This window comes from Mustela lutreola, chromosome 15 (genome assembly GCF_030435805.1).
Source record: "Mustela lutreola isolate mMusLut2 chromosome 15, mMusLut2.pri, whole genome shotgun sequence".
NCBI classification, from domain to species: Eukaryota; Metazoa; Chordata; class Mammalia; order Carnivora; family Mustelidae; genus Mustela; species Mustela lutreola.
The window spans coordinates 14,962,903-14,986,878 of record NC_081304.1 but is presented as its reverse complement, the minus strand read 5'-3'; the positions used below and the strand labels follow the sequence as shown (position 1 = coordinate 14,986,878).

The 23,976-nt window shown below is 58.2% G+C and overlaps 1 protein-coding gene across 3 annotated transcripts; it reads left to right on the top strand.

The window, feature by feature from the left end:
• The first annotated feature begins 1,654 nt into the window (after positions 1 to 1,654).
• On the top strand, positions 1,655 to 20,984 carry LOC131815943 (angiotensin-converting enzyme). 3 transcript variants are annotated; one of them, XM_059148124.1, is made up of 25 exons: positions 1,655 to 1,967; positions 2,561 to 2,728; positions 3,306 to 3,402; positions 4,095 to 4,238; positions 4,729 to 4,920; positions 5,500 to 5,597; positions 5,968 to 6,140; positions 6,534 to 6,757; positions 7,084 to 7,228; positions 7,528 to 7,626; positions 7,885 to 8,007; positions 8,337 to 8,548; positions 9,275 to 9,411; positions 10,253 to 10,411; positions 10,696 to 10,783; positions 12,748 to 12,891; positions 13,049 to 13,240; positions 14,442 to 14,539; positions 14,744 to 14,916; positions 16,758 to 16,981; positions 17,295 to 17,439; positions 17,742 to 17,840; positions 19,627 to 19,749; positions 20,123 to 20,310; positions 20,434 to 20,984. In XM_059148124.1, the coding sequence occupies exons 1-25, from the start codon at positions 1,701 to 1,703 to the stop codon at positions 20,661 to 20,663; spliced, it is 3,942 nt and encodes a 1,313-aa protein (XP_059004107.1). In that variant the 5' UTR covers positions 1,655 to 1,700; the 3' UTR covers positions 20,664 to 20,984. The 3 variants fall into 3 exon arrangements, with proteins under 3 accessions (XP_059004107.1, XP_059004109.1, XP_059004110.1); XM_059148126.1 differs by lacking the exons at positions 1,655 to 1,967; positions 2,561 to 2,728; positions 3,306 to 3,402; ... (1 more) ...; positions 4,729 to 4,920; positions 6,534 to 6,757; XM_059148127.1 differs by lacking the exons at positions 1,655 to 1,967; positions 2,561 to 2,728; positions 3,306 to 3,402; ... (7 more) ...; positions 7,885 to 8,007; positions 8,337 to 8,548 and adding an exon at positions 8,564 to 9,132.
• Positions 20,985 to 23,976: the final 2,992 nt, after the last annotated feature.

Here is a 23,976-nt window from a genome sequence, read left to right as displayed (position 1 = left end):
CTCCCCCACCCTGACCCTTCCTTCAGGGCCTGAAGGGGTGTTAGACTCCACATGGCACCCCCCAACCACTGCCAGCCGCCAATGGAGACTCCTCCCTCCCGGAAGACAGCAGCTCACCTGGACCACCCGAGAGCCCGCATGGCTCTGGGAGGGAGAGCCCAGGCCCACTGCTGCACCCTCAGCCTGGGCACTCCCCCTTGCTAGGGCAGTCACAGGGGTCCACCTAGCCAGCCCTGAGATGCACCAGTGTCCCTTGGTATGAGGGAAAGCCAGAGGGCCCCTAGTTATCTACCCTCTTCCCCTCCCTGTCCCCCGTCCACCCCATCCTCCTGCACACACCTCTCCCTGCCATCCTGTCATCTGATTAGTCATCTCGGGCATTTCGGTCACAGCCTCCTGTGCACACTCCATATGACAAGGGGAGCCCATGTGTCCCTCGGAGCCTCAGGTACCGGGCACTGTCCACACCCAGGCACCCAGACACAGGGATTCCCAACTGCTTGGAGCAGCTGAATGGGTTGGGGAACCACCCACCGTGGTCTCTTTCCTGCTTCTTCTGCTCTGCCTCTGGCTCCTTCCACCACCCCTCCCACTCGCTTGTCCGCTTCTAGGGACAGACACAGTAGTGCTGAGGAGTTAGGGGAGGACCTTCCGCTGCCACAACCACCTCAGGCAGATGCCACTCTCTTCCTTCCCTGTGCTTGTCCCCCGGAGACGTGGATGACACAGGAAAAGAATGATGGGGAGTGTGGGGACCTGAGGTGACTTGGAGCAAGCCCCTCAAACCGCATTCTTCATTTCTTCATCTGTCACAGTGAGGGGATAAATTCTCATCTGAAGGCTCCTCTCGTCGTTCGCAAAGGCTGCGAGTCTGTCTGTGTGGTTGCTTCTGCGTAAGACACAAGGGCTCGCGTCCCCAGAGGGAAGGGGCATGCGTGCCAGCGCTCTTGTGCCTCTAGACAAACCCTCCCAGCACAGCCCCTCCGTTCTCCTCCCTTTCCTGGTAGTCCCCCAGCCAGTCCCCAGGTGAACCTCGCGGCAGCACCTCCCCCAGGCGCCTCCAAAGCGGAAACTTTCCCCCGGGGCCGGTGCAGGTCACACCCCCTCCCCCCAAGGCCTGGTGGAGAAGCTGGACCCGGTGACTGATCATTAACCCCATCTCTGCTGCGCTGGCGGCGCCGCGGACGGCTCCCCCACTTTGTCACTCCGGAGACGCCTGGGGCGGTTCGGCCGGGAGACGGAGCCCCGGAGATCGCGGGGCTCCCGGGTGCCTGCGCCGAGGCTGGGCGATGGGAAGGAGAGGGCACCGAGTGCAGACTGGGCTATTCCGGCGAACTGCTGGCTCGCTCAGCCTCGGAGGTCTGTGTGTGTCGGGACGGTCCCCCCTTCCAGCCTCCTCTGTGAGAGCCTGACCTGAGCCCCATCCGCCACCCCCCGGGCGACAGCTCGCGGGGGGCCGCCTTGGCCCCTCCCCGGGCCGGCGCCCCTGCCCAGGCTGGCCAGGAAGCGTCGGTCCCCGCCCCGCTCGCTTAGGCCCGCAGCCGGGGGACTTTGGAGTCGGGGAGGAAGCTAGCGGGGCGGGGAGGTGGGGGTGTGTCGGAAGGCGGCGGCGGGGTTTTATAATCCGCAGGCCGGGCGCGGCGCGGGAGAAGGGGCAGCGCCGCGCCGTGCACCGCGCACCGCGCACCGCGTACCGCGCCATGGGGGCCGCGTCGGGCCGTGCGGGGCGGGGGCCGCCGCCGCCGCTGCCGCTGCTGCTCCTGCCGCTGCTGCTCCTGCCGCCGCGGCCGCCCGCAGCCCTGGCGCTCCACCCCGACCTGGAGCCCGGAAACTTTTCCGCCGACGAGGCCGGGGCGCAGCTCTTCGTGCAGAGCTTCAACTCGAGCGCCGAGCTGGTGATGTACCAGAGCACGGTCGCCAGCTGGGCGTACGACACCAACATCACCGAGGAGAACGCGCGGCGCCAGGTGGGCGCGCGGGCCCGGGGCGGGGGCGGGGCCCGGACGCCCAATCACAGGCCTGCGGCTGGGCGCTGGGGGGCGGGGAGTCACGGCCGGGCGCGCGCCCCCGGCCCCTGAGCCTCGGGGACCCGGTGGGACCCGCGGACGCCGCCGACCCCGCTGCGCCCCATCAGACCGGCGATGGATGTCCCAGCACGGTGCTGGGCGCATGGTCCGTCCCCAAGAACCAAAATGGATAAGGCTGGCTCGCCTGACCTCGAGTCACCCCAGGTTGCAGCGCCCTGGGATGACATCGGGCTGGGTCAGAGGCAGTCTTCTCCGAGGGTGCCCTCTCTGCTCTGGGCCCTCATCCTCGGTAGCCGCTACCTACCCCTCTCTCACTGTTCTGTCACTGCTCATCACTCTCTACCCTCCCCTCCGCCCGCCTCTCTTCTGGTCCCAGTTTCTGCTCCGCCGCCCACCTGAGGCAGATTCCCCCAGCTCCTGACCCCCAAGAAGAGGGAGCAGTGCTTCCCCAAGCCCCAGTGTCCAGGAGACCCTGGCCTTCCTCCCCTTGCCCAGCACTATGGCCTCTGCTGTGTCCCCTCCGGTGCCCACAGGAGGAAGCAGCCTTACTCAACCAGGAGTTTGCTGAGGTCTGGGGCCAGAAGGCCAAGGATCTGTACGACCCAATCTGGCAGAACTTCAGCGACCCCATCCTGCGAAGGGTCATCAGCGGTGTTCGCACCCTGGGTCCTGCCAACCTGCCTGTGGAAAAGCGGCAGCAGGTGGGCCTGGTGGGCCAGAGGGTGGATGCAGATGTATCAAGCATGCCTCCTAGGGCTGCCCTGGGCCGACTGGGGAAGCCTGGCAGGAGGGGTCTCCGGAGTCTGTACACGTCCTGACTGGGAAGCCTCTGTGAGCACAGGACGGCTCCCTGAAACATTGATTTCTCCTGGAGTTGGGGTATAGAAAGTGAAATTCAAGAAAACAGATGAAAAGGGGGTTTTCAAAATGTTGCCATAGTCTGGTGTGGTTTATGGGCTTCTGAACGATGAGGAGGACTGAGAGGGCATTGAGGCCAGAGGGAAAGAGATTTGCCCTCACTGCGAGGTGGTGACCGAGCTGGGACTTGAAGCCCATCCCAAATTCTAAGGACACTTGTTTCCATGTCTGCAGGCTGCCTCCCTGGGAAGGGGAATCAGTATATTAGTGATCAGAGTGTCCTGAGTGCCACGAGGGGCGTTGCCCAAGCCACCTGCCCTCTCCGGGCCTCCTTTTCATCCCAGCAAAAAGAGGAGGGGGCAGCCCAGTGGTATCTGGGGGCTGCTTGATGCTAACATTTTCCACACTCTAACTCCCCAGTACAACTCTCTGCTAAGCAACATGAACAGGATCTACTCCACAGCCAGGGTCTGCTTCTATCCCAACAAGACTGCCATCTGCTGGTCCCTGGACCCAGGTATGGCTCTGTCTCTAATTGTCTCTGCTGGGGCTTCCCAGCCCTCCCCCACAGCCCTGCTGCACCCAGGAAGAGGGTGTGCTTAACAGGAGGCCCATGGAGGGAGTGGGTAAACCAAAGGCATTGACCTCCAATTGGGACTGGACTGTCAGTTGCCCCCACCCCTGCTTCTGGCACACTGATTTCTCATACCTCCAGCCTCCAGCTCCCACCCCACCCAACGGCCACCCCCATGGGTGCTTTGGCCTCTCCTATCCCCATTAACCTTCCTACTGGCTGCCTGGTTTTGCCCTTTCATGAGTCCTCAGAGTCTCCCAAGAGCCGGGGGAGAACATAGACCCCTTGTCACTTCTGCCTAAACCTCCCCGTCTCCCCCAACACCGACACCCCCGTCCACGAGGCAGCCTGAGGTTAGCTGCTCCAACCCATGAGGCATGAAAGGTCTGTCTGGGTTTTGGCCTCTGGATGGCCCCTTTGTGTGCACCGCCTTAGCGCCTCACTTCCCTAGGGACTAGGACCCCTCTTGTATAGGTCCCAGCCCCAGCCCACCCTGGCTGCAGGTGGCCTTTGGCTTGGGGGGCATCATGATGTTGAGGAACCAGGTAGAGATGGTGAGGACTGGCGTGGGAGCGCTCCTGAAGATGGCTGCTGCCTTCAGTGGAAACAACTGACCCTGCTCCCCCATGTCCCAGAGCTCACCCACATCATGGCCATCTCAAGAAACTACGCCCTGCTACTCTACGCCTGGGAGGGCTGGCACAATGCCGTGGGCACCCCGCTGAAGCCGCTGTACCAGAACTTCACCACCCTCAGCAATGAGGCTTACCAGAAGGATGGTGAGTTGACCCACCCCACCCCTGGTGTGAGCGAGCGCTGCCCTTCCCAGCTTGCCAGCAGCTCAATCCACAGTCCATCCACAGTCCCCTCGGAGCCCGACCCCTGAGGCAGACAGAGCAGCTGTTGCCATATTCCGACTCAAGGTCGTGCAGCTAGTGGATGGTGGCGCTGGCTCGAGCCGCACCCGCATCTGCCTCCCTCCAGGCTGCCGCGCGGCCCTCGTGCTGCCCCTCCCGGCACACATCGGAGCCCCAGCACTCATCTTTACCATGCCAGGATCTGTTTAGCTGGAGTTGGAACAACCCTAGTTGGAAGATCCTAGAGCGGCGGTCCCTCAGCCATTTTTCCCAGCTAGCTGGCAGATTAGGCAGGCTCTGAGCCCGGAGGATGGGGAAGCAGGTCCACGAAGGTGCCAGAACCTTGGGTCTGAGCTGCACCCCGAAGGTGCCAGAACCTTGGGTCTGAGCTGCACCCCAACAACCCCCTCAGGCTTCGCAGACACAGGGGCCTACTGGCGCTCCTGGTATGAGTCACCCACCTTCGTGGAAGATCTGGAGCACCTCTACCATCAAGTGGAGCCCCTCTACCTGAACCTCCACGCTTACGTCCGCCGCGCACTGCACCGCCGATATGGAGACAGATACGTCAACCTCAGGGGCCCCATTCCTGCACACCTGCTGGGTGAGGACCTTGCCTCGCCTCCACACGTGTCCCATGGACTCTCCTCGTGTCTCTGGTTGTCCGGCCCCATCCTGTGTGCTCCCCCACGGACAACCCCCGTGGCTCACTCCACAACCCTATGAAGCAGGTGGCCCTTCTCAATCACCACGGCTGTTCCTGCTTTTCAGACAGGGACCCGGAGGCGTGAGGCGCGTAGACTTGGCAGAGGGCAGAGGACAGAGAACTGGTAAAAGGTGGAGCTAGGAGTTACACTACAGACTTTTGACTCAAGGTCCACTGGGGGAGCAGTAATCATCTTAGATTTATCCTAGGAAGCAAGCCTGGGCTTGGCAGTGTGAGCCCAAGTGATACTGCTGGGGTCCTTCCGGCTGTTGCCAGGGCCCTTGCCAACCCCGGGGGATCTGGAGCATTCGGGAGTGTGAGTGGGCCTGAGGGGGTGAGCAGTCTACTACCCTTGAGTGCCCCGGGTTCAGGTGCCAGGGACCCAGAGGGCTGTTCGGGGACACATGTGGGGAAGCAGGCAGGAAGGAAGCCAGCCAAGCAGGGAGCTAAGCTGACTGGCTCCCCTCCTCTGTCTAGGGGACATGTGGGCCCAGAGCTGGGACAACCTCTATGACATGATGGTGCCTTTCCCTGACAAGCCAAGTCTCGATGTTACCAGCACTATGGTGCGGAAGGTAAGCTCGGGGTTGGGCTGGAGTGGGGGGCAGCATGAAGGCATCAGATGGGGGGGAGGGGCAGGAAGAAGATACAGGAGGGAGATGGGTCCCCCGCTTTCTAGAGAGCACTAGCCCGGAGTGTGCATGCCAGCAGTGAGCTGGGGTTTGTGTCGGGAGCGAGATGCTGGCCCCTCCCTCCAGGACCCCACAGGTGGGGTGTGGGCAGCCGTCTGCTTTTACTGACCCACTGTGGTTAGTGGGGACCCTGCCTCTGGGAAGGGAGGCCACCAGAGCAGGGCCTGGGCAAGGAGCCGAGCTAGGTGGGAGCCACAGTGAGCTCCCACAGCTGGTCCCTGACTTGTACCTGCTCCCCCCGCCCCTCCCCCAGGGTTGGAACACTACGCACATGTTCCGGGTGGCGGAGGAGTTCTTCACCTCCCTAGGGCTGTCGCCCATGCCCCCTGAGTTTTGGGCAGGGTCCATGCTGGAGAAACCAACCGATGGGCGTGAGGTGGTGTGCCACGCCTCTGCCTGGGACTTCTACAACAGGAGAGACTTCAGGTCTAGACGTGGGAGGGGAAAGGGGGGTCTGGAGCTCCAGGAAGGGTGGGCAGACTGGGCACAGAGAAGCCAGTTCCCCAAACCACCTCTTCCCTGAGCCCTGACACTATCTGGTGGGGCTGGGTCTATTCCAAGGCTATTGGGCATATGAGACACCTTAGGCCGCCTTCCTTTGGCAGCTTTGGCAGGCAGCAGCTCTTGACATTGGAATGGAGGAAGAAGGCCCTGCGTGTGGGCTGGGGCAGGGCAAAGGATTCGTATGTTTCCACCAGCTCCTTCGAGGCCCAGGGCAGTGCCCAGCTGGCTCCTTTCCCTTAGGTGCCGGCCTCCCCATGCTCTGGCCCTTGCCCTGCCCTGTCCTTCACCCTCACCCTCGCCATCTCCCTGCCCCAGGATCAAGCAGTGCACGCGGGTCACTATGGACCAGCTGTCCACGGTGCACCATGAGATGGGCCACGTGCAGTACTATCTGCAGTACAAGGAGCAGCCCGTCTCCCTGCGCCAAGGGGCCAACCCTGGCTTCCACGAGGCCATCGGGGATGTCCTGGCGCTCTCCGTCTCCACTCCTGCACATCTGTACAAAATTGGCCTGCTGGACAATGTCAGCAATGACATGGGTATGGGGGGTGGAGAGGACCCAGCCCGGCCCCCGCCCCGGACCCCATTCCAGCCCACGCCCCCTCCTGCCCTTCCTGACTCTGCCTCTCCGCCCCAGCTCAGGCAGGTTTGGGGATCCACCTGGAGCCTCACAGCTCACCCCAGGTTCCAACTGGACACTGCCCAAGGACCCTCTTCCAAGCAGGGCTCCATGGCTGTGAAGGCCGGCCTTCCCTTCTCTGCATCGGCCACCCCCACCTCCTGCCGGCTCCGGCCCGGGCCCACCTCTTCTCGCTGGACCCCCATCTCCCTCTGACCTCCCTCTTCTCGTCTCCTCTTCCAACAGAAAGTGACATCAACTTCTTGTTGAAGATGGCACTGGAAAAAATTGCCTTCCTTCCCTTTGGCTACTTGGTAGACCAGTGGCGTTGGGGGGTCTTTAGTGGGCGTACCCCCCCTTCCCGCTACAACTTTGACTGGTGGTATCTTCGGTGAGTAAAGAGGGAGCAGGAAGGGCCTAACCCCAAGTTTTCCCTCCTCCCTCTCCTGGGCCCCCAGGAGCCTCCTGCCTCCATCGGTCCGGTCGCATCCTCTCTCATGTTGTCTCTACCCTTTTCCCTACCCATTCTTTTCTACCCCAAACTCCCTCCTCCGGGAAGTCTTCCACAGTTCACCAGAGGGGGACAGGATGGCCCGGTGGGAATACCTGCTTCACAGCATTTTCTGCAAAGGCTAAGTCAGACTGTGTGCAACTCTTATGTCCTGAGGCAATTTAACCATCCTCTTCTAGAACCAAGTATCAGGGGATCTGTCCTCCAGTGGCCCGAAACGAAACCCACTTTGATGCTGGAGCTAAGTTTCATGTCCCAAATGTGACACCATACATCAGGTACCAGTGCCCCTCCCCCCACCCAGTTCCGTCCCACTGTTCGTCCCCCTCCCCCTTCTCAGGGCTGATCCCCACACTCTTCTGGGCACCCCCCCAAGGGCCTGGGATCTCAGTGGGCCTCTTTCTTGAGCTAGGGTGGGTTCTCCCTTCTCCCCCAAGGCGGCCCATGTGGTCTGGCCTCTGCCGGGTCCGGGGCTGAATGGTGCCTGGGCGAAGGCTTCCCCACCACTCGCCCTAACGCCTGCCCTGTACCTGCAGGTACTTCGTGAGTTTTGTCCTGCAGTTCCAGTTCCATCAGGCCCTGTGCAAGGAGGCAGGCCAACAGTACCCACTGCACAAGTGTGACATCTACCAGTCCACCCAGGCGGGGGCCAAGCTCCGGTGTGTAGGGGGAGCAGCAGGGCCAGTGGGAGGGGAGGGGAGGGGAGAGGTGGGGAGAAGACGTATCTGGAGGGCAACTGGCTGCCCATGGGAAAACCACAAGGCCCTACTGAGGGAAGGCACCTTCCCTCCCTCCCAGCCCCTTCTTTCTGTCCTCAAGGATTTACGGAGTAGGCCTCTGGCGGGTACAACACAGGATGATGTCCCGGGCCCCTCTCTAGAGCTCCTAGTCCCCAGAGTCTTAATGTTGCTGCTCTGACAGGCCAGCGGGCACGGAGGTGGGGGGGTGGTGTCGTACGCTGGTCTGAGTGCCCTGTGCCCACCAACAGGGAGGCGCTGCGGGCAGGCTCCTCGCGGCCCTGGCAGGAGGTGCTGAAGGAGGCGATCGGCACAGACACCCTGGACGCCCAGCCGCTGCTTGATTACTTCCAGCCGGTCTACCGGTGGCTACAGGAGCAGAACGAGCGCAACGGGGAGGTGCTGGGGTGGCCCGAATACCAGTGGCGGCCTCCGATGCCCAACAATTACCCAGAGGACATCGGTAAAGCCCGGAGTGAGGGTGGGGCTGGCTAACGTAAGTTTTTGGTTCTGGGCTCTGGACTCAGGACCCCTGGTTCCTGGTTCCTGGACAGCCGCTCCCAGCTGGGCCCCGGCACCCTGCCCTTAAGGCCCCCCTGGGCCCCGGCACCCTGCCCTTAAGCTAAGACAGCCCAGCGCCCTTAGCTCATCACGGGGCCTTGGGGTGGGAGTGAGCATGCCTTTTCCCCAGCATTCTAGGGAGGGGGTGCCCAGATCTGAGGCCCCCCCAGGGGCAAGCTGGCGGACACACTGCTCTATGAGGTCACATTGCAGGCTCCGCTCTTATTGGCCGGGGGACTGTGGCTACAGGGCTCTGCTCTCCTGCGGCCATGGGCCAAGGTTGGGCTGCTCCAGGACTGCCCAGCCTCTTCTTCCTCCTACTCTGCTGTGGGCACCCCATGCTGGTCCCCAGCCAGGAAACCACCCACCAGGTGACAACCAACCAGGCAACAACCAACCAGACAGCAACAACCAACCAGGCAACAACCAGCAGCCAGAGAACAACCAGCCAGGCAACAACCAGCAGCCAGACACCCCAGAGCCCAAGTGGGACCAGCTGGGGGGTGGGGCGGGGCCTGGGAGGTACGGGGGGGTAGGAGCAGGAGGCTGGGGCAGGGGCAGGCTCAGGCCAACCCGCAGCAGAAGGCAAGGGGAGGCCTCGTCTGTTTCCCTCCACTTTGTTCCACAGGCATGGTGACCGACGAGGTTGAGGCCAGAAGGTTTGTGGAGGAGTATGACCGGAGGTCCCTGGTGATATGGAACGAGTATGCCGAGGCTAACTGGAACTATAACACCAACATCACCACAGAGGCCAGCAAGATCCTGGTAGGGGCCCTGCCCCCGCCCCATGCTCGCGCACACGCGCACACACTCACGCACACGGGCGGCCCACATGTGAACTCCTGCCCCCCGGGACCGAGCCTCAAAACCCAAGATAGCACAGAGCAGGCTGCCCCCTCCCTCCCTTAGGGCAGGGGGCATGGGGGGAGGCTATCAGAATTTGTGAAAAATCCAGATGTGATATTTAAAATAATACTCAACTTCAGATTTGGGTGGGCATATACTCAACGCCTAAAAATGTTGTCTTTCTTTACCAAGCAACCTATTGTTCATAGTAGAATGATTTGCACAGACACAGGGGAGACTAGAGCTGGGTTTTTAGGTTGAAAGCCCCTGTTTGCCACCACAGTAAGGACCCGCGGCCCCTCACCCCTTCCCGGCCTGTGTAGTGCACGCAGGTGTATGCGAGGAGAGCCCTGGAGAACCGTTTCTTGAGGACCGCTGTGAACGTTACGGCTGTTGCCTTTAGTCCTCATCTGCCTTTGCAAAACCAGCGATCTTGTTCCCATTTTACAGATGGGACCCTGAGGCTCGGAGAGGCCACAGAACTAACAGCAACCTGTCCCCATCCTAACAAGATACACGGGGCGCGTCCCCTTCTGTCTACCAGGAATGTCCTGTGTGACACTGGGCTTCTGTTGAGGGGCACACACTACATCCAAGACCCCATAGACGGTCCAGGTTGAAGAGCAAAGGCAACAACTTGACAAAACTGCCCCGTCCCGCGGCAACACCGAGTCCCTTCCACTCTCCCCGTGGCCCCTCCACCATAGAAGCCTCTCCAAAGCTCCCAGATGGCCTGGCATGGTTCCCCCTTTGCCCTCAGCTGCAGAAGAACATACAGATGGCAAACCACACCTTAAAGTTCGGCACCTGGGCCAGGCAGTTCGATGTGACTAACTTCCAGAATGCCAGCATCAAGCGGATGATAAAGAAGATTCAGGACCTAGAGCGGGCAGCGCTGCCTGCCAACGAGCTGGAGGAGGTATGTGGCTTTTGGGGAGCAGGGAATGGAAGGTCCAAGGTCAAGACCAGGTCCCAGCTCGGGGGACGAAGCCCAGTACAGGGTCTGGCCTTCCTGCTGCTTCCTCTTCCTCTATCTGCCGTGACATCTCCCCAGTTGGCATCACCTGTAGAACTCCTGAGAAGGCAGCACCTTTGGGAACACACTCCCCCAGCTCCATAGGTCCCCCTCTGCACTTGATGGTGCCTGGGGCAGAACAGGTAGCAAAGGGGGGCAGCTTGCTGTCTGTCTCCTTCCTCCTGCAGTACAACCAGATCCTGCTGGACATGGAAACCACCTACAGCGTTGCCTCTGTGTGCCACGCCAATGGCACTTGTCTGCAGCTGGACCCTGGTGAGCGCGCGTGGGGAACGAGAGGGCAGGTGGGGAAGGCTGGCGTGGGCAGTGTTAGGGGTACTGGCCCATTGAGGGGGTCAGGGTCTCCTGACCCGGTAAAGGGCACCCACTTTACCTCTGCTCTGACCGTGGCTCTCCATGGGTCCATGCTGCTGCTTCCTCTGGGTCCCCCCTGGACTCCCTCTTTTCCTCTCTGCACTCTGCACCCATCAGAGTAGAGGGTACCTCAGACTTGTCAGCTGAGTGCTTATACCCGCAACTAAGGAGAGTAACTCTCGGTTTCTTCCTTCCTCCACCCAGCCCATGTCTTTCCTACCTTCTCTCGCCGCCTCCTTGCCTCTCTCCCCCGCACTGAGGCCACGGCTCATGGAACCCACCTCCCGCTCGAAGGAATGCCCCGGGCCTTCCTCATCCCCTTCTCCCTCCACACTGGCTGGTTCTTCTTGGCTTCTCCCCTTTGGAAGAGCTCCCCCCGGACCCTCGAGTACCTGCGCACAGATACGCTCTGTCCTCCCTCCCAAGGGTTGGGGAGCTAGAGCCATAAACATTCTTCCTGAGGAATCACTACCCAGAAACCATCTCTTCCTGGCCCTCTGCCCAAGTCCCTCATTAGAACAATGACAAATAGAAGGGGAAATGGAAAATAAACAGGAGAGAGAGACAGTTTTCCTGAGACAGGGTTTGACCTACGGTTTGTATACACGGGGAGGCACGCACAGAGTTGCGGGGGGCGTATGCGCGCCTGTGTGCGTGTGTGTACACATGTATGTGGAAGAGTGTAGCCTTCAGCCTCTCCCCCCTCTACCCCACCCCCCGTCAGTTAACCTCTTAATCCAGGCCCAGGCCATCAGATCAGTGCCATTAGTAAAATGAGGAAGCACCCTCAAAAAACAATACTCACATCAGCAGAGGGCAGAAGTGAAATTCTCACAATACATTTTTTCCCCAAACAATGCATTTGAATATACTTTCTCAGGAGAAGTAGATATCATGAAGCATATTCTGAAATAGGGTGAGAGCACAAGTCAGATAGTAAGGTACAGGTGGTCCCAAAGGGTATCTACTGTCTTCCGGCTCAGGCCGGGGAGGCCAAGAACAGGCACCACCCTTGAGGGGGGTGGGGGGCTCCAAAGTGCCACGTGAGCTCAGGCCCTCCTTGTCCCAGCTCTGCCAGGTGTGTGTCAGCTCCGTGCAAGCCATATGGAGAAGGCTGCACGCAGTGTGGCTCTGACCAGACCCAGACCTAGGACTCCGGCCTTCCTGACGGCACTGGGATGGCTCTCTGTACTTTGTCTCCACGGGCATCCTTGATTCCGTCCAGTTTGCCAGCAATTGGTGCTAGATGGCGTGGGCCCCATGAATACTCAGAGATCGATGGGGAGTGTGCCCACTCAGGGCCCTTGTGCCCCCCATTTGATTTTTACATCACCCCCCGTGAGTGCTGGCATCTCCCCATTTGAAAGATAGGGGAAGTAGGGTCCCATGACTCGTGAGGTTATTTTGGGGTCAGTGGGAGACTAGACAGGAACTCAGGTCTTGTGCCCTCTAAGCCATTTGTCCCTCCCATGGAGGGGGTGAGCAGGAAATCCGTGGTGACCAGCAGCTCTGGAGTCCGGGCCTTTGGTTTGTGCCTGACTGGGCCACTTCCTGGCTGGGGGAAACTGCCGTGTTGCCAAAACGCTCATGTGAAAGCCAGTGCACCCCTCACAGGGCTGTTGCAAACTTGAAGTGGTGTGCAGGTCCCCTGAGCCCAGGGACGGCCACCAGGAAGCCTCTGTAGAAAGTGCAGGAGCCTTTCTCCCATGTCCCTGGACAGGCTGCCTGGATAGCCCTCTTCATGGGACTTCCCAGCTGGACCCCAGCCTCAAACTCCTATGACCGAGTCCACTTTATAGGAGGTGGGAGTTGAGCCGAGAGCTCGAAGTTCCAGCCCTTCAACTCCTTCCAACTCCTTCCCGCAGATCTGACGAACTTCATGGCCACATCCCGGAAGTATGAAGATCTGTTGTGGGCTTGGAAGAGCTGGCGGGACAAGGTGGGGACAGCCATCCTCCCTTTCTTTCCCAAGTATGTGGAACTCGCCAACAAGGCTGCCCGGCTCAACGGTGAGTCCCTCCCGCCATTATGGCCGGCTCTAGGGTCCCAGCCCCGCTGGGGCCCTCAGGAGGGTCCTCGGAGCCTCCTACACTTGGTGAGAGGGAGGTCCCTAGAGGAGGGGGAGGGCGGGGGTGCTCAGGGACTGGTCGGGTGTCCCCTCTGCAGGCTACGAAGATGCAGGGGACTCCTGGAGAGCCATGTATGAGATGCCGTCCCTGGAGCAAGACCTGGAGCAGCTCTACCAGGAGCTGCAGCCGCTGTACTTGAACCTGCACGCCTACGTGCGCCGGGCCCTGCACCGCCACTACGGGTCGCAGCACATCAACCTGGAGGGCCCAATTCCCGCTCACCTGCTGGGTGAGGACAAGTACCGGGGCGGGGGCGGGACCGGGACGGGGGAGGGGCAGGGGCGGGGCTGGGGCGGGGCCGGGACCAGAGCCCGGATGAGGGAGGGTGGGACCAGTGCTGTACAAAGGGCGAGGTGAGGCTGGGAGGGACTGTCAGGTGACGCCTTGGGCGGAGAGAGCGAAGATTTGAGGCTGAGGGAATGTTGCCAGGGCTGGGGTGGGGTGGCAGCTAGGTGTGCGGGCATGAACCCCCTCCTTGTCTTGAACACCCCATTTGCTACGGAGCCCCATGGTACAGAGCACCCGGATGGAGCAGCGGGAGGATTCATAATTTTCCGGGAGACCCTATCACCCATCCCCGCTCAAGGCAGCACAACGCTGGGGGTGCGAGCTGGGAGTGAGAAGCTGGGCCTCCCCGAGAGGCGGCACGTGAGCAGAGCCTTCAAAGATGAGAGAGGATCCCACAGATGGAAAAAGTAGCGGTAGAGAGAAGGGCAGACACGATGCTCAGGCCAGGGCAGAGGGAGTTAGGAGCACAGAGGACCACATGGAGAGTGTAGAGCCATTGCAACCTCTGGACCCTCGTGTTTTCAGAGCTTGTAAGCTCAGATGCCCAGAAGGCAGGAAGTAGGCAGTGGAAGACAGTGACGGATGGTGGGCAGGGAGGCAAAACAGAGGCTCCCGGGTTCCTGTCCGTCCCTGCTGGGCCACTGAGGACACAGCCCTAGGGGGCTTATTGCTATGAGCAGAGAGGCCAGACAGGGCCACAGATCACTTGCCAACCACGAGGGAGACCCCAAGAAGCTTGACCAGGTTTGGGGACCTCGTAGCCCAGGACCCCAGCCATCCTTGACCCACACTGGTGAGACCAAGAATATCTGAGGAGACATCAGCTTGATGACTGTGAAACACAGACCCCCACAGGGGAGGCACCAGGCCCAAGTGGCCCCAGGAGCGGGAGGCCGAGCTGAGGCTTTGAACTAAGACCTTAGCACTCAGAGCAGATAATGACTTCGTGCACTGGATATACAGGCTGAAGACCATGTGTATCAAATGCCAGATACCATTTGCAAACAGCAGGTGCTCAAGAGAAGCTGTTAAGATCCTAAGACGGGGGTCTGGTTCCCTTTCCATGGGTGATGATGCTGAGTCTGAGAAGTAACATCGGTCTCTCCTCTCTCTCTGCCTTCTCTTCCCCTACCTGCCTCCAGGGAACATGTGGGCTCAGACCTGGTCCAACATCTATGACTTAGTGGTGCCCTTCCCTTCAGCCCCCAAGATAGATGCCACAGAGGCCATGATAAAGCAGGTGCACACTGGGCCCCTCGTCATACTTCTGCCCCTCCAGGGCAACCCCCGGGCACAGGGGAGGGGAGACCTCTGCCTCAGTGGGAGATGGCCCTCTGATTTAGGAATTCCCTCTGGCTTGGCCTTCTCACAACCCCCACCCCAACCGTAGCACATAGTCTAGCCCCTTAGTCCCCAGTTTGGACAGAGCTCCCTCTGCTTGCAGGGCTGGACTCCCAAAAGGATGTTTGAAGAAGCAGACAAGTTCTTCACCTCCCTGGGGCTATTGCCTGTGCCCTTTGAGTTCTGGAACAAGTCAATGCTGGAGAAGCCAACTGATGGGCGGGAAGTTGTGTGCCATGCCTCTGCCTGGGACTTCTACAATGGCAAGGACTTCAGGTGTGTCCAGGTAGCAGTCAGGGGACTATATCCTGAACCCAGTGGGCAAGGAGATGAGCCAAGTAAAGGTTCTCCTATTGTCCCCTCAGCCAAAGTGAGCAGAAAAAAGCACAGGGACCAGAGATTAGGATGAGGGTCAAGAGCCTTGGGCCTGACCCCAGCTTGGCCATTGGCTTCCAGCGGGAAAACATTGTCTACCAGGCGAGGGTCTTCTCAGGCACTGGCCAGTCCTGGGTGTGAGCACTGTGGGAGGTGCCCAGGCTTCCCTCAGTCTGCAGCAGCCCCTGCTTATAGCAGGCCGTCTTCCTGGCAACATGTGCCTTGACACAGAGAGGTACCTGAGGACACTGGGGGCTTCACACAGGCCCACCATTAGCAGAGGCTCAGAATCTGTCTTCATCGGAGGATCGTTATCTATTGCTGCCTAACAAACCACCTTAGTCTTAGTTCTTAGTAGAACTTAGTGGTAGAAAACAATCATTTGTTTAGTTCATGATTTTATTGGTCAGGAGCGCAGGCAACATGCAATGGACATGGCGCTCTTATGTACAATGATAGAGACCTCAGCTGCAGTGGCTCCGGTGGCTGGAGAGCATGGGGTGGGGACTTGGTTCTGGCTCTTGGTTGGGTTCCTCAGTTTTTCTCCATGTGGCATGTGCTAGGGCAGGAAGGTTCAAGCTGGCTTCTTTACTCACATGGTGGGTCCTTGGGCTGGGATGACTGGAGCAGCTGGGGGTTGATGGGACATAGGTCTGTTCAGGCTAGCTTGGGCTTTGGCCCAGTATGAGAGATAGGCAGTCAGATTTCCTATCTGGCGGTTGGCATCCTCCAGAAAGAGCAAAAACAGCCAAGTCTCTTAAAGGCTAAATCCAAAACTGGCCAAGTCACTTCTGCCACACTTCATTGGCTAAAGCAAATCACAAGGACAACCCAGAGTCAAAGAAGGGAAAGACGACTTGGGAGACGTGGCAAGGATGACCTGCCATTATGGGTGAAGTGTCTTCTTATGAGAGTGGACACAGAGAGGCTAGAACAAAGCAGCCAGGATTCACTGGACTGCCCGTTCTTAATTCCCTCTTTCAAAGGCATGAGGACTGCAACTGTAGGGCTGGATGGAGACAGAATCAAGACGGTGAGAGCCCCTCTGGGGGGGGGGGGGGTCTTTCCTTGTATGGGGAGTCATATGACAGTACAATGACAGTACAATGACAAAAATATGGGGTCAACTGAACTGAAGGGCTCTGGTTAGATCCAAGGGAGAATTTCTTTGGTTCACAAAAGAGACTGAAGAAAGATGAAAAAGGAGGCAGGACCTCTGGCGTGGACAGCTCTCCAGATGACATTTCAGCCTGAGCCAGAGACCTCCTGGGGTGAAGATGTTTGCTGGTGTTGGGCACATGGGATGTAGAATGGCTCAGAATAACTGTTGTTTCCTTCAGGAAGCCTGAGTCTTGGAAGAGAAAAAAAAAAAAAAATGTGTGCATGAAAAATCACAGTACCAAAAAAGAAAAAAAAAAAATCATAGCACCCACATTCTCGAAAGTCCTACACAATCATAGCCAAGTGTCCCAATGCCTCTGGAGCAAGTACTTCGCACAGTTAGAAAGCAACATAGCAGTGAGGGCTGGAGTTATTCAGGGAAGTTGGAGGCAGAGAGATGGCCTGAATGACCATACCTTAAGGACTTCCAACCCTCAGATTGCCTCTTTCTCGAGCTTACTTCATGCCTCCTTTGGTTTTCCTTCCCATAATGCGGTGTTCCCTGCATAGAGCATTGATGGGCATGCGGTTCGTATACAGGGAGGACAGCAGGTCCCTTTGTCCCACTCCTTGTGTTCCAGGATCAAGCAGTGCACCACGGTGAACATGGAGGACCTGGTGGTGGCCCATCACGAAATGGGCCACATACAGTATTTCATGCAGTACAAGGACTTGCCTGTGACCTTCCGGGAGGGTGCCAACCCTGGCTTTCACGAGGCCATCGGAGATGTGCTGGCGCTCTCTGTGTCTACCCCCAAGCACCTACACAGTATTAACCTACTGAGTAGCGAGAGCGGCGGCTATGGTGAGAGAGGAATGGGAGGTCCTGCTGGACAGAGGGACTGAGAAGGGCCAGTGAGCTTGGGAGGCTGTAGGAGGGCCCTTGATGGCTCACAGGCAGCAGCTGGGACAGAACAATGGGAAACAAGGAGGCCACCAGCTTGGTGAGCCGGAAGGACAGAACCCGTCATACCAACCCAAGAGGCAGGTCGCTGTGCCCAGAGAGGCACAGCCCACTCCTCCCCTCTTTAGCCGCTGCACACCCATCCAGGCTGAGCTGCTGGGATGTGGCAGGAGGCAGGTGGAGACCTGACGACCAGGGTCCCTTCCCTTGGCAGAGCAAGACATCAATTTTCTGATGAAGATGGCACTCGACAAGATCGCCTTTATCCCCTTCAGCTACCTCGTTGACCAGTGGCGCTGGAGGGTATTCGATGGAAGCATCACCAAGGAGAACTACAACCAGGAGTGGTGGAACCTCAGGTTCTAGAATGTTCCCGTGAGGCTGTGGGTTGTGGGAGGGTCTCCATCAGTATCTGTGTGTCTGCATGTGGGGTGTGTGTATGGTGTTTAGAGAGGGGATGTGTCTATGAACAACACATGAGTGTGAGTGTGTGTAAGTGATGAGGGGCACAGGGGCTGATTGTGCATGAGGTACAGCACACCAGAATCTGGAGTATCCAGAGTAGCTCCAGGGGCAAGTAGCTCTTTATTTCAAAAACGCCAACTCTTCCTGACTTGATTCTTTCCAAATCCTCCCTCCAACATACCTTTCCCCTTGACAGGCTGAAGTACCAGGGCCTCTGCCCCCCAGTGGCCCGGTCTCAAGGTGACTTTGACCCAGGGGCCAAGTTCCACGTTCCTTCAAGTGTGCCTTATATCAGGTAAAGGGGAGGGAAAGAGGCCATTCAGTCTTTGAAGGGCCGTCGCTGCCCTGTGGGGAGCTACCTGTCTGGGTGACCTGGAGGGCCTGGCTGCATGACACACAGTGCCTCGGTCTCTCACCTGAAACCAAGGCTCCCTGTTGCTTCACACTTTTGACGTGATGAGAGTCTCTCCCCTCCAGGCAGTTGAAAACAGAAACCCTACTATAATTGGCTAATGGTTACAAGACCTTGGTTGGATAGTTAACATTATTAACCGTGACCCATGACCCTTGGCTAGATCGTGACCTAAGAACTTTCTGGTTTTTATTTATTTATTTATTAGGGGGTTTTGTTTTGTTTTGTTTTGTTTTTATTGGACACAGAGAGAGAAAGACCACAAGTAGGCAGAGAGGCAGGCACAGAGAGAGGAGGGGGAAGCACGCTCCCTGCTGAGCAGAGAGCCCAATGTGGGGCTCAATCCCAGGACCCTGAGATCATGACCTGAGTCTAAGGCAGAGGCTTAAACCACTGAGCCACGCAGGCGTCCCGAACTTTCTGTTTTTAAAACAAGATTGTGATTCCTTTACTATACATTCACCATATTGCCTGTGATAAAAGTTGTGCCTGGAAGAACTTCTATACACTAAATCCAGGGTTAGAGACCCAGCTGGATCTGGGGCCCAGGAAGGGTCTAGAGAGACCTAAAGAGGGAAGGGCCCAGATGTCTCTGAGCTGCAGGGAGCTCAGACCACCCATGAGGCAAGGCGGGGGGCAGGGGTGGAGGGGGTGAGGGCTGTCCCAGGAGGGCTGTGGCTACCTCTAGCCCTTGCCACCTTCAGTCCCAGGAAGGCCAGTGAGGGAGGATTCGTGCTCACAATGCCCATCTTTCCACCCTAGCACCTGGCATGATATTGCATATAGTCAAGACCTAATACATAAGTGTGGGTTGGGTGAATTGTTTCCAGAATCCAGGAAGGGAGAGAAAGCCTGCTCAGATGTTCCAGAGAGCAACCTTGGGCAGGGGACCAAGGGGACTGAAAGGTGCCTCAGAACAGCCAACCTGAACAGTACACGAGGTTGACCTGTAAGAAGGGCCCCTACCTGCTTTCTGCACTGGTTTCCTTCTTCCAGGCTGGCACTAGCTTTCCCATGGAAGCCAGGCCCAAGTGATGGTTAGCTTCTGAGCTTAGTGTAGATAATTCTCCAGGCAGGGGTGGATGAAGGAGACACATTCCGAATTCTGACCAGCAACCTTGGCAAAGCACTTTTAAGAAATGCCAGGAAAGTCAGTGGTACATGGCTTGTGCCCAGCATTCAAAGTGGGAGGCCTGCACTGCTAGTTTGGGACATTCTGAACCAAGTGCAGAGAATTTGCTGTGGCCTTGACCGGCAGATTTCTACCAGGGAATCCCTGCTGTTTGGGATAAAGGAGATCATTTGCGCTGGCTTCCTTGCCCAGACCACCCTGCCAGGTGCACGTGACCCTGGAGCCAACACCTGGCCTCTGCCTGTATCTAACCCAGACCTCACTGCTTTGGAAGCAACCTGCCAAAACTTTGAAGGGCTCTGCTCTGACCCTCCTCACTCATGAATGATCACCAGACCTCCTCAGAACAGCCCTCCTGAGATGCAGCGGGAGACTCTCCTGTGGGAGGCATGGAACTAGGGAGCCTTGCTGACCCTGCAGACCAGAGGGTGTCCTCACCCTGATTGTCTGGCTGCAGAGGAAGGTGAGGGGCATTGGGGCTCGGTGGCACAGGTCCCCAGCCACCCCACCCCAAGGCCGTGCTTCCCTCCACGCCAGGTACTTCGTGGGCTTTGTCATTCAGTTCCAGTTCCACGAGGCTCTGTGTCAGGCAGCTGGCCACAAGGGCCCCTTGCACACGTGTGACATCTACCAATCGAAGGAGGCAGGGAAGCGCCTGGCGTGAGTGTTCTCCAGCTTTCTTTTGACCATTTTCTACCCTCTAACCCTTCAGCTTTGAAGAGCCCCGTGGGGCTCTTCTGGGAACACCTGCTGTCCGGGTGCCTCTGCTGGAGATTCCAGGTGGAGCCCGTGCCAGGGCCTTAATGTGCCATCCCAGTAGGGACCTACACCCCTCTGGGCCCGGGTCATCCCTCCCCTACTCCCACTCCCACTCCCCCAGGCCTGCCCAGGCCTTCCCAATCCCGAAGGAGGTTGATGCTCGTGGGGGGACGGGGGTGGGGTGGGGAGTGAGAATTAGGTTGGGGGGCTGGAGCAGGGAGCCTCCCCTCCTGTCCTTCTGACTCAGTTTCCCTTCTGCGGTGCTCCCCCCCAGGGATGCCATGAAACTGGGCTTCAGTAAGCCGTGGCCGGAAGCCATGAAGCTGATCACAGGCCAGTCCAACATGTCGGCGTCCGCCATGATGAACTACTTCAAGCCGCTGCTGGACTGGCTGCTCACCGAGAACGGGCGGCACGGGGAGAAGCTGGGCTGGCCTCAGTACAACTGGACGCCGAACTCCGGTACCGCTCCCCGTCCCCCTCCGCCCCGGGCGCGCCCCCAGAGCCCGCGCTGGCCCGGGCCCCTCGGCGGCACGTGACGCGTCGGCCCGCCCACCGCGCGCTCTCCTTGCCTCCCCCGCCCAGCTCGCTCCGAAGGCCCCTTCCCGGGCAGCGGCCGCGTCAGCTTCCTGGGCCTGCAGCTGGACGAGCAGCAGGCCCGCGTGGGCCAGTGGGCGCTGCTCTTCCTGGGCGTCGCCCTGCTGGTGGCCACGCTGGGCCTCACCCAGCGCCTCTTCAGCATCCGCCAGCACAGCCTCCGCCGGCCTCACCGCGGGCCCCAGTTCGGCTCCGAGGTGGAGCTGAGACACTCCTGAGAGGACCCCGGGCGGCCTGGGCCTGCCGGGGAGCGTCCGCCACCGACACACCAGACCCGGGGCGCGGCGGGGGGGGGGGGGGGGGGTCGTGCGCCGAGGCCCCACCGCCCCCCCTCACGGCTCACCCCGGCCCGCCCTCCTCCTCCCACCCGGCGTCCCCCCCACCTCACCGTGCCTCGAACCCCGAACCCCGAGCTGACAGTCCGCCCTCCAGACCGCGAGCCCCCGCGGCCCCTGCCCCCAGATCCCAGGGCAGCCGTCCGCCTAACATGGAGCCCCGTCCTCCCTCTCTGAATACAATTAAAGGACCTGCCTCCCCCATCTGAGTCTGTGTCCCTCGTGGGGAAGCCAGGGACAGGCACAGGGAGGCTCTCCCGCCTCCTGGCAGTCAAGTGGGTCACTTCGCTGGGCGTCTTCCACCTCCTCCAAGAAGAGCCTGGGAAAATGCCCTGGAGCTCTGGCCCCAGCGCCCACCTCTAGCCCAGGCAGTCGGCCAATGTCCTGCACGGCAGGCGGCCCCTGCCAGCCCCGGCACCAACCCAAGGGGACCCTGGGAAGCAAAGAGGGAGCAGACATTCTGGGCTTCCGGCCTTGCCCTTCCACTTGCCTCAGGAGCCCTGCCCCAACTGTTCCCTTAAAATGGCAGGTCTTTAAAATGGAAGGCTCCCAGCTGTCCTCTGGTTCCTTGGCGAGAAGCCTTGCATGTGTCTGACTCCCTGAGGGCACAGCACTGTTCCCCCATGGTCGCCTCGGGCTCCACGTCTGCTTGTGTGTCTAGACGGAGCTCCCTGAGTATCCTCCGTGGGGTCCCGGGCCAGATCCCTTCTCCTCAGCGGGAGAGGGGCCCTAAATGCTGGAGCTTGGCAGGAGCTAGTGCTGGAGCAGGGATTCACTGCCAGAGGTCGCCCCTGCCCTCCCCTGAGCTCACACTCTCACCCTGAGCCTGCCCTCAGGAAGCCAAGGTGGGCTTGAGGGAGTAGAATTCTGAGGGACACTTTAATGACTTTATCATAGACAATTCGGAAAACAGAGAAAACCAAAGAAGAGTAAAGCCCTTTATATGAACACCAAGAGACAAGCAGTGTTGACAGTTGATTGTCCACTGTTTTTCTCAGCACATATTTTAAATGAGATCATCGTATGTGACGGTTGTGTATCCTTTTCCCAGTTAACATACAATCTGTTTTTCAGATATTTAAATGCCAGGTCTAGAACCTGGCCAAAGGGAAGTTGGCAGTTTTCCAGGGCCAGAGGCTCCCATTGTAAGCCTGGTTCCCTCCCTCAGGACGCTGGGCCCAGAGCCTTTCCCAGCTTTGGGGATGTCTTGACCCCAGCCAGGCTGAGCCCCCAATAACTGTCCCCCAATATCCTTTAGTCCACAGGTTTTTTTTTTTTTTTTTTACTCCCAATCTCCAGCTGCCGTGTGTGTGTGTGTGTGTGTGTGTTGTGCACAGACTAGGTCCTAGGGGCCTGTTCCACGGAGCAGGATGTGGAGTTGAGGTATTTTGGATATGCAAGAGGGTAGAAGTTTATGATTACTTAGGACAATGGAATTTATAAACACATCCTCTAAATAGTTCCAAGCCTTCTACCACCAATGACTTTTTAATTACTCTCCTCCCCAGCCTGGTGTTTCAAAAGCTGCCCCTCTGCCAGACAAAGATCATCGTCACAACACCCAGTTTCCTATCTTTGTGAAAGCGGGGAGTTCCTTTGCCTGTGGCAGCTGGTAAAACAGCCTGAGGGCACCAGCACTCAACACCCGGAGTTCTGAGCCACAGACTGAGGACAAAGAAACTTAACTTTGGGGTCAGCCTGACCAGCTTAATCCCCTGCACCTTTAAAAATACTAAAATTGCTTAGATTCCTGTTGCTTCCTCCTTGGGTCTACCTGGAAGAAGGCAGAGGAAGGGTAGGGGGTGACAGCAGAAAGAGAGGTCATTCTGGCATTTTCTACCAGTGGTCCTGAAGTCTGAGCCCTTCTCTGTGTTGCACCTGCTAATGTCTGATGGCTGATCACTCCTCTGTGACCAGCTCTTACCTATGAGGGCCAAAGATGAGCATAGTTGCTGGACAGTTTCTCTGATCTCTCAAAGCCTCTCTTGTCCCACGTTGGCTCTAATATAAGTGAATCCAGTGGCTTTGGATTATGCCCAAGTCAAATCCTGCCTCTGTAATTACCACCTATGTAACCTGGAGAATTCTATTTTCTGAGCCTATGAAACGGTTCTTGCAAATCCTCCTATTTGCTGCAAAATAGCAGAAACATGGTTGCTGCGAAGATTAGGTGAGATAATATGCAACTTTCTGTATAGAGTTCCCTCTCTTGATAATGAATACATCACCTCCCCCAGTCACGGACTGTGAGAGCAGGAAAGTCAAGCAGACATCAGCCTCTCACTAGACAGGTGGAGGGAAAGGTCCAGAGCAGCGTGTTGGAGACTGCTGAGTGCACACATTTCCCTCCGGTGCCTTCCAGGAACTTTCTGTGGTTTCTGCGCCATCGACTTCCCTAGAGTGCAATGAGCTTGTTCACTTGGGGACTCCGCTTCCTACAGTTCTGGAAATGAGGGCATCATCTCTTTGAATGTCACTCTTCTCCTCCTAGCCAGGGTCCTCTCCGGGGACTCCTAGCAGATGCTGCTCAGAGCTTTCTCTGTTGCCCTCTGTGTCCCCCAAATCCTTGCTCGTAGTTCTCATCTCTTTCTCTGTCCTGCATTCCAGGGGATTCCCCAGTCATGTCTTCGAAGGCTCCGGTTCTGCATTTCGATCTGCGGCTTCTCCTGCCCGTAGGGATTTATGTGGTTCCGATGTCATAACTCTTTTTTTCATTTTTGCATCTCTCCTTCAAATCTCCTGTGTGTTCACAAAAGCCCATTATTTTTTTTTAAGATTTATTTATTTGACAGAGAGAGATCACAAGTAGGCAGAGAGGCAGGCAGAGAGAGAGAGAGGAGGAAGCAGGCTCCCTGCTGAGCAGAGAGCCCGATGCGGGACTCCATCCCAGGACCCTGAGATCAAGACCTGAGCCGAAGGCAGCGGCTTAACCCACTGAGCCACCCAGGCGCCCCACAAAAGCCCATTCTTGCTTCATGGATTCTATGCCTTCTTTTATCACTTTAAGATCTGTACTTTTTTAAAGTCATGGTAAAATGTACTTATCATACACTATACCATTATGTCTTTAAGCGCAAGTTCAGGGGCACTGAGGACATTCATACTGTCCTGCAACCATCACCACCACATTTTTCAAGTCTCTGCTTCCAATTCTTTTGAATGTGGGCCCCATATTGGGTTTGCTTGATCATATGGT

Bases quoted from the DNA above. Each gene is read 5' to 3' on its own strand.
- LOC131815943 (XM_059148124.1), top strand. From the start codon at position 1,701: ATGGGGGCCGCGTCGGGCCGTGCGGGGCGGGGGCCGCCGCCGCCGCTG. The intron at 7,229-7,527 runs GTGAGTAAAGAG...ATCCTCTTCTAG, and splicing joins TTTGACTGGTGGTATCTTCG to AACCAAGTATCAGGGGATCT. The intron at 8,549-9,274 runs GTAAAGCCCGGA...TTTGTTCCACAG, and splicing joins CAATTACCCAGAGGACATCG to GCATGGTGACCGACGAGGTT.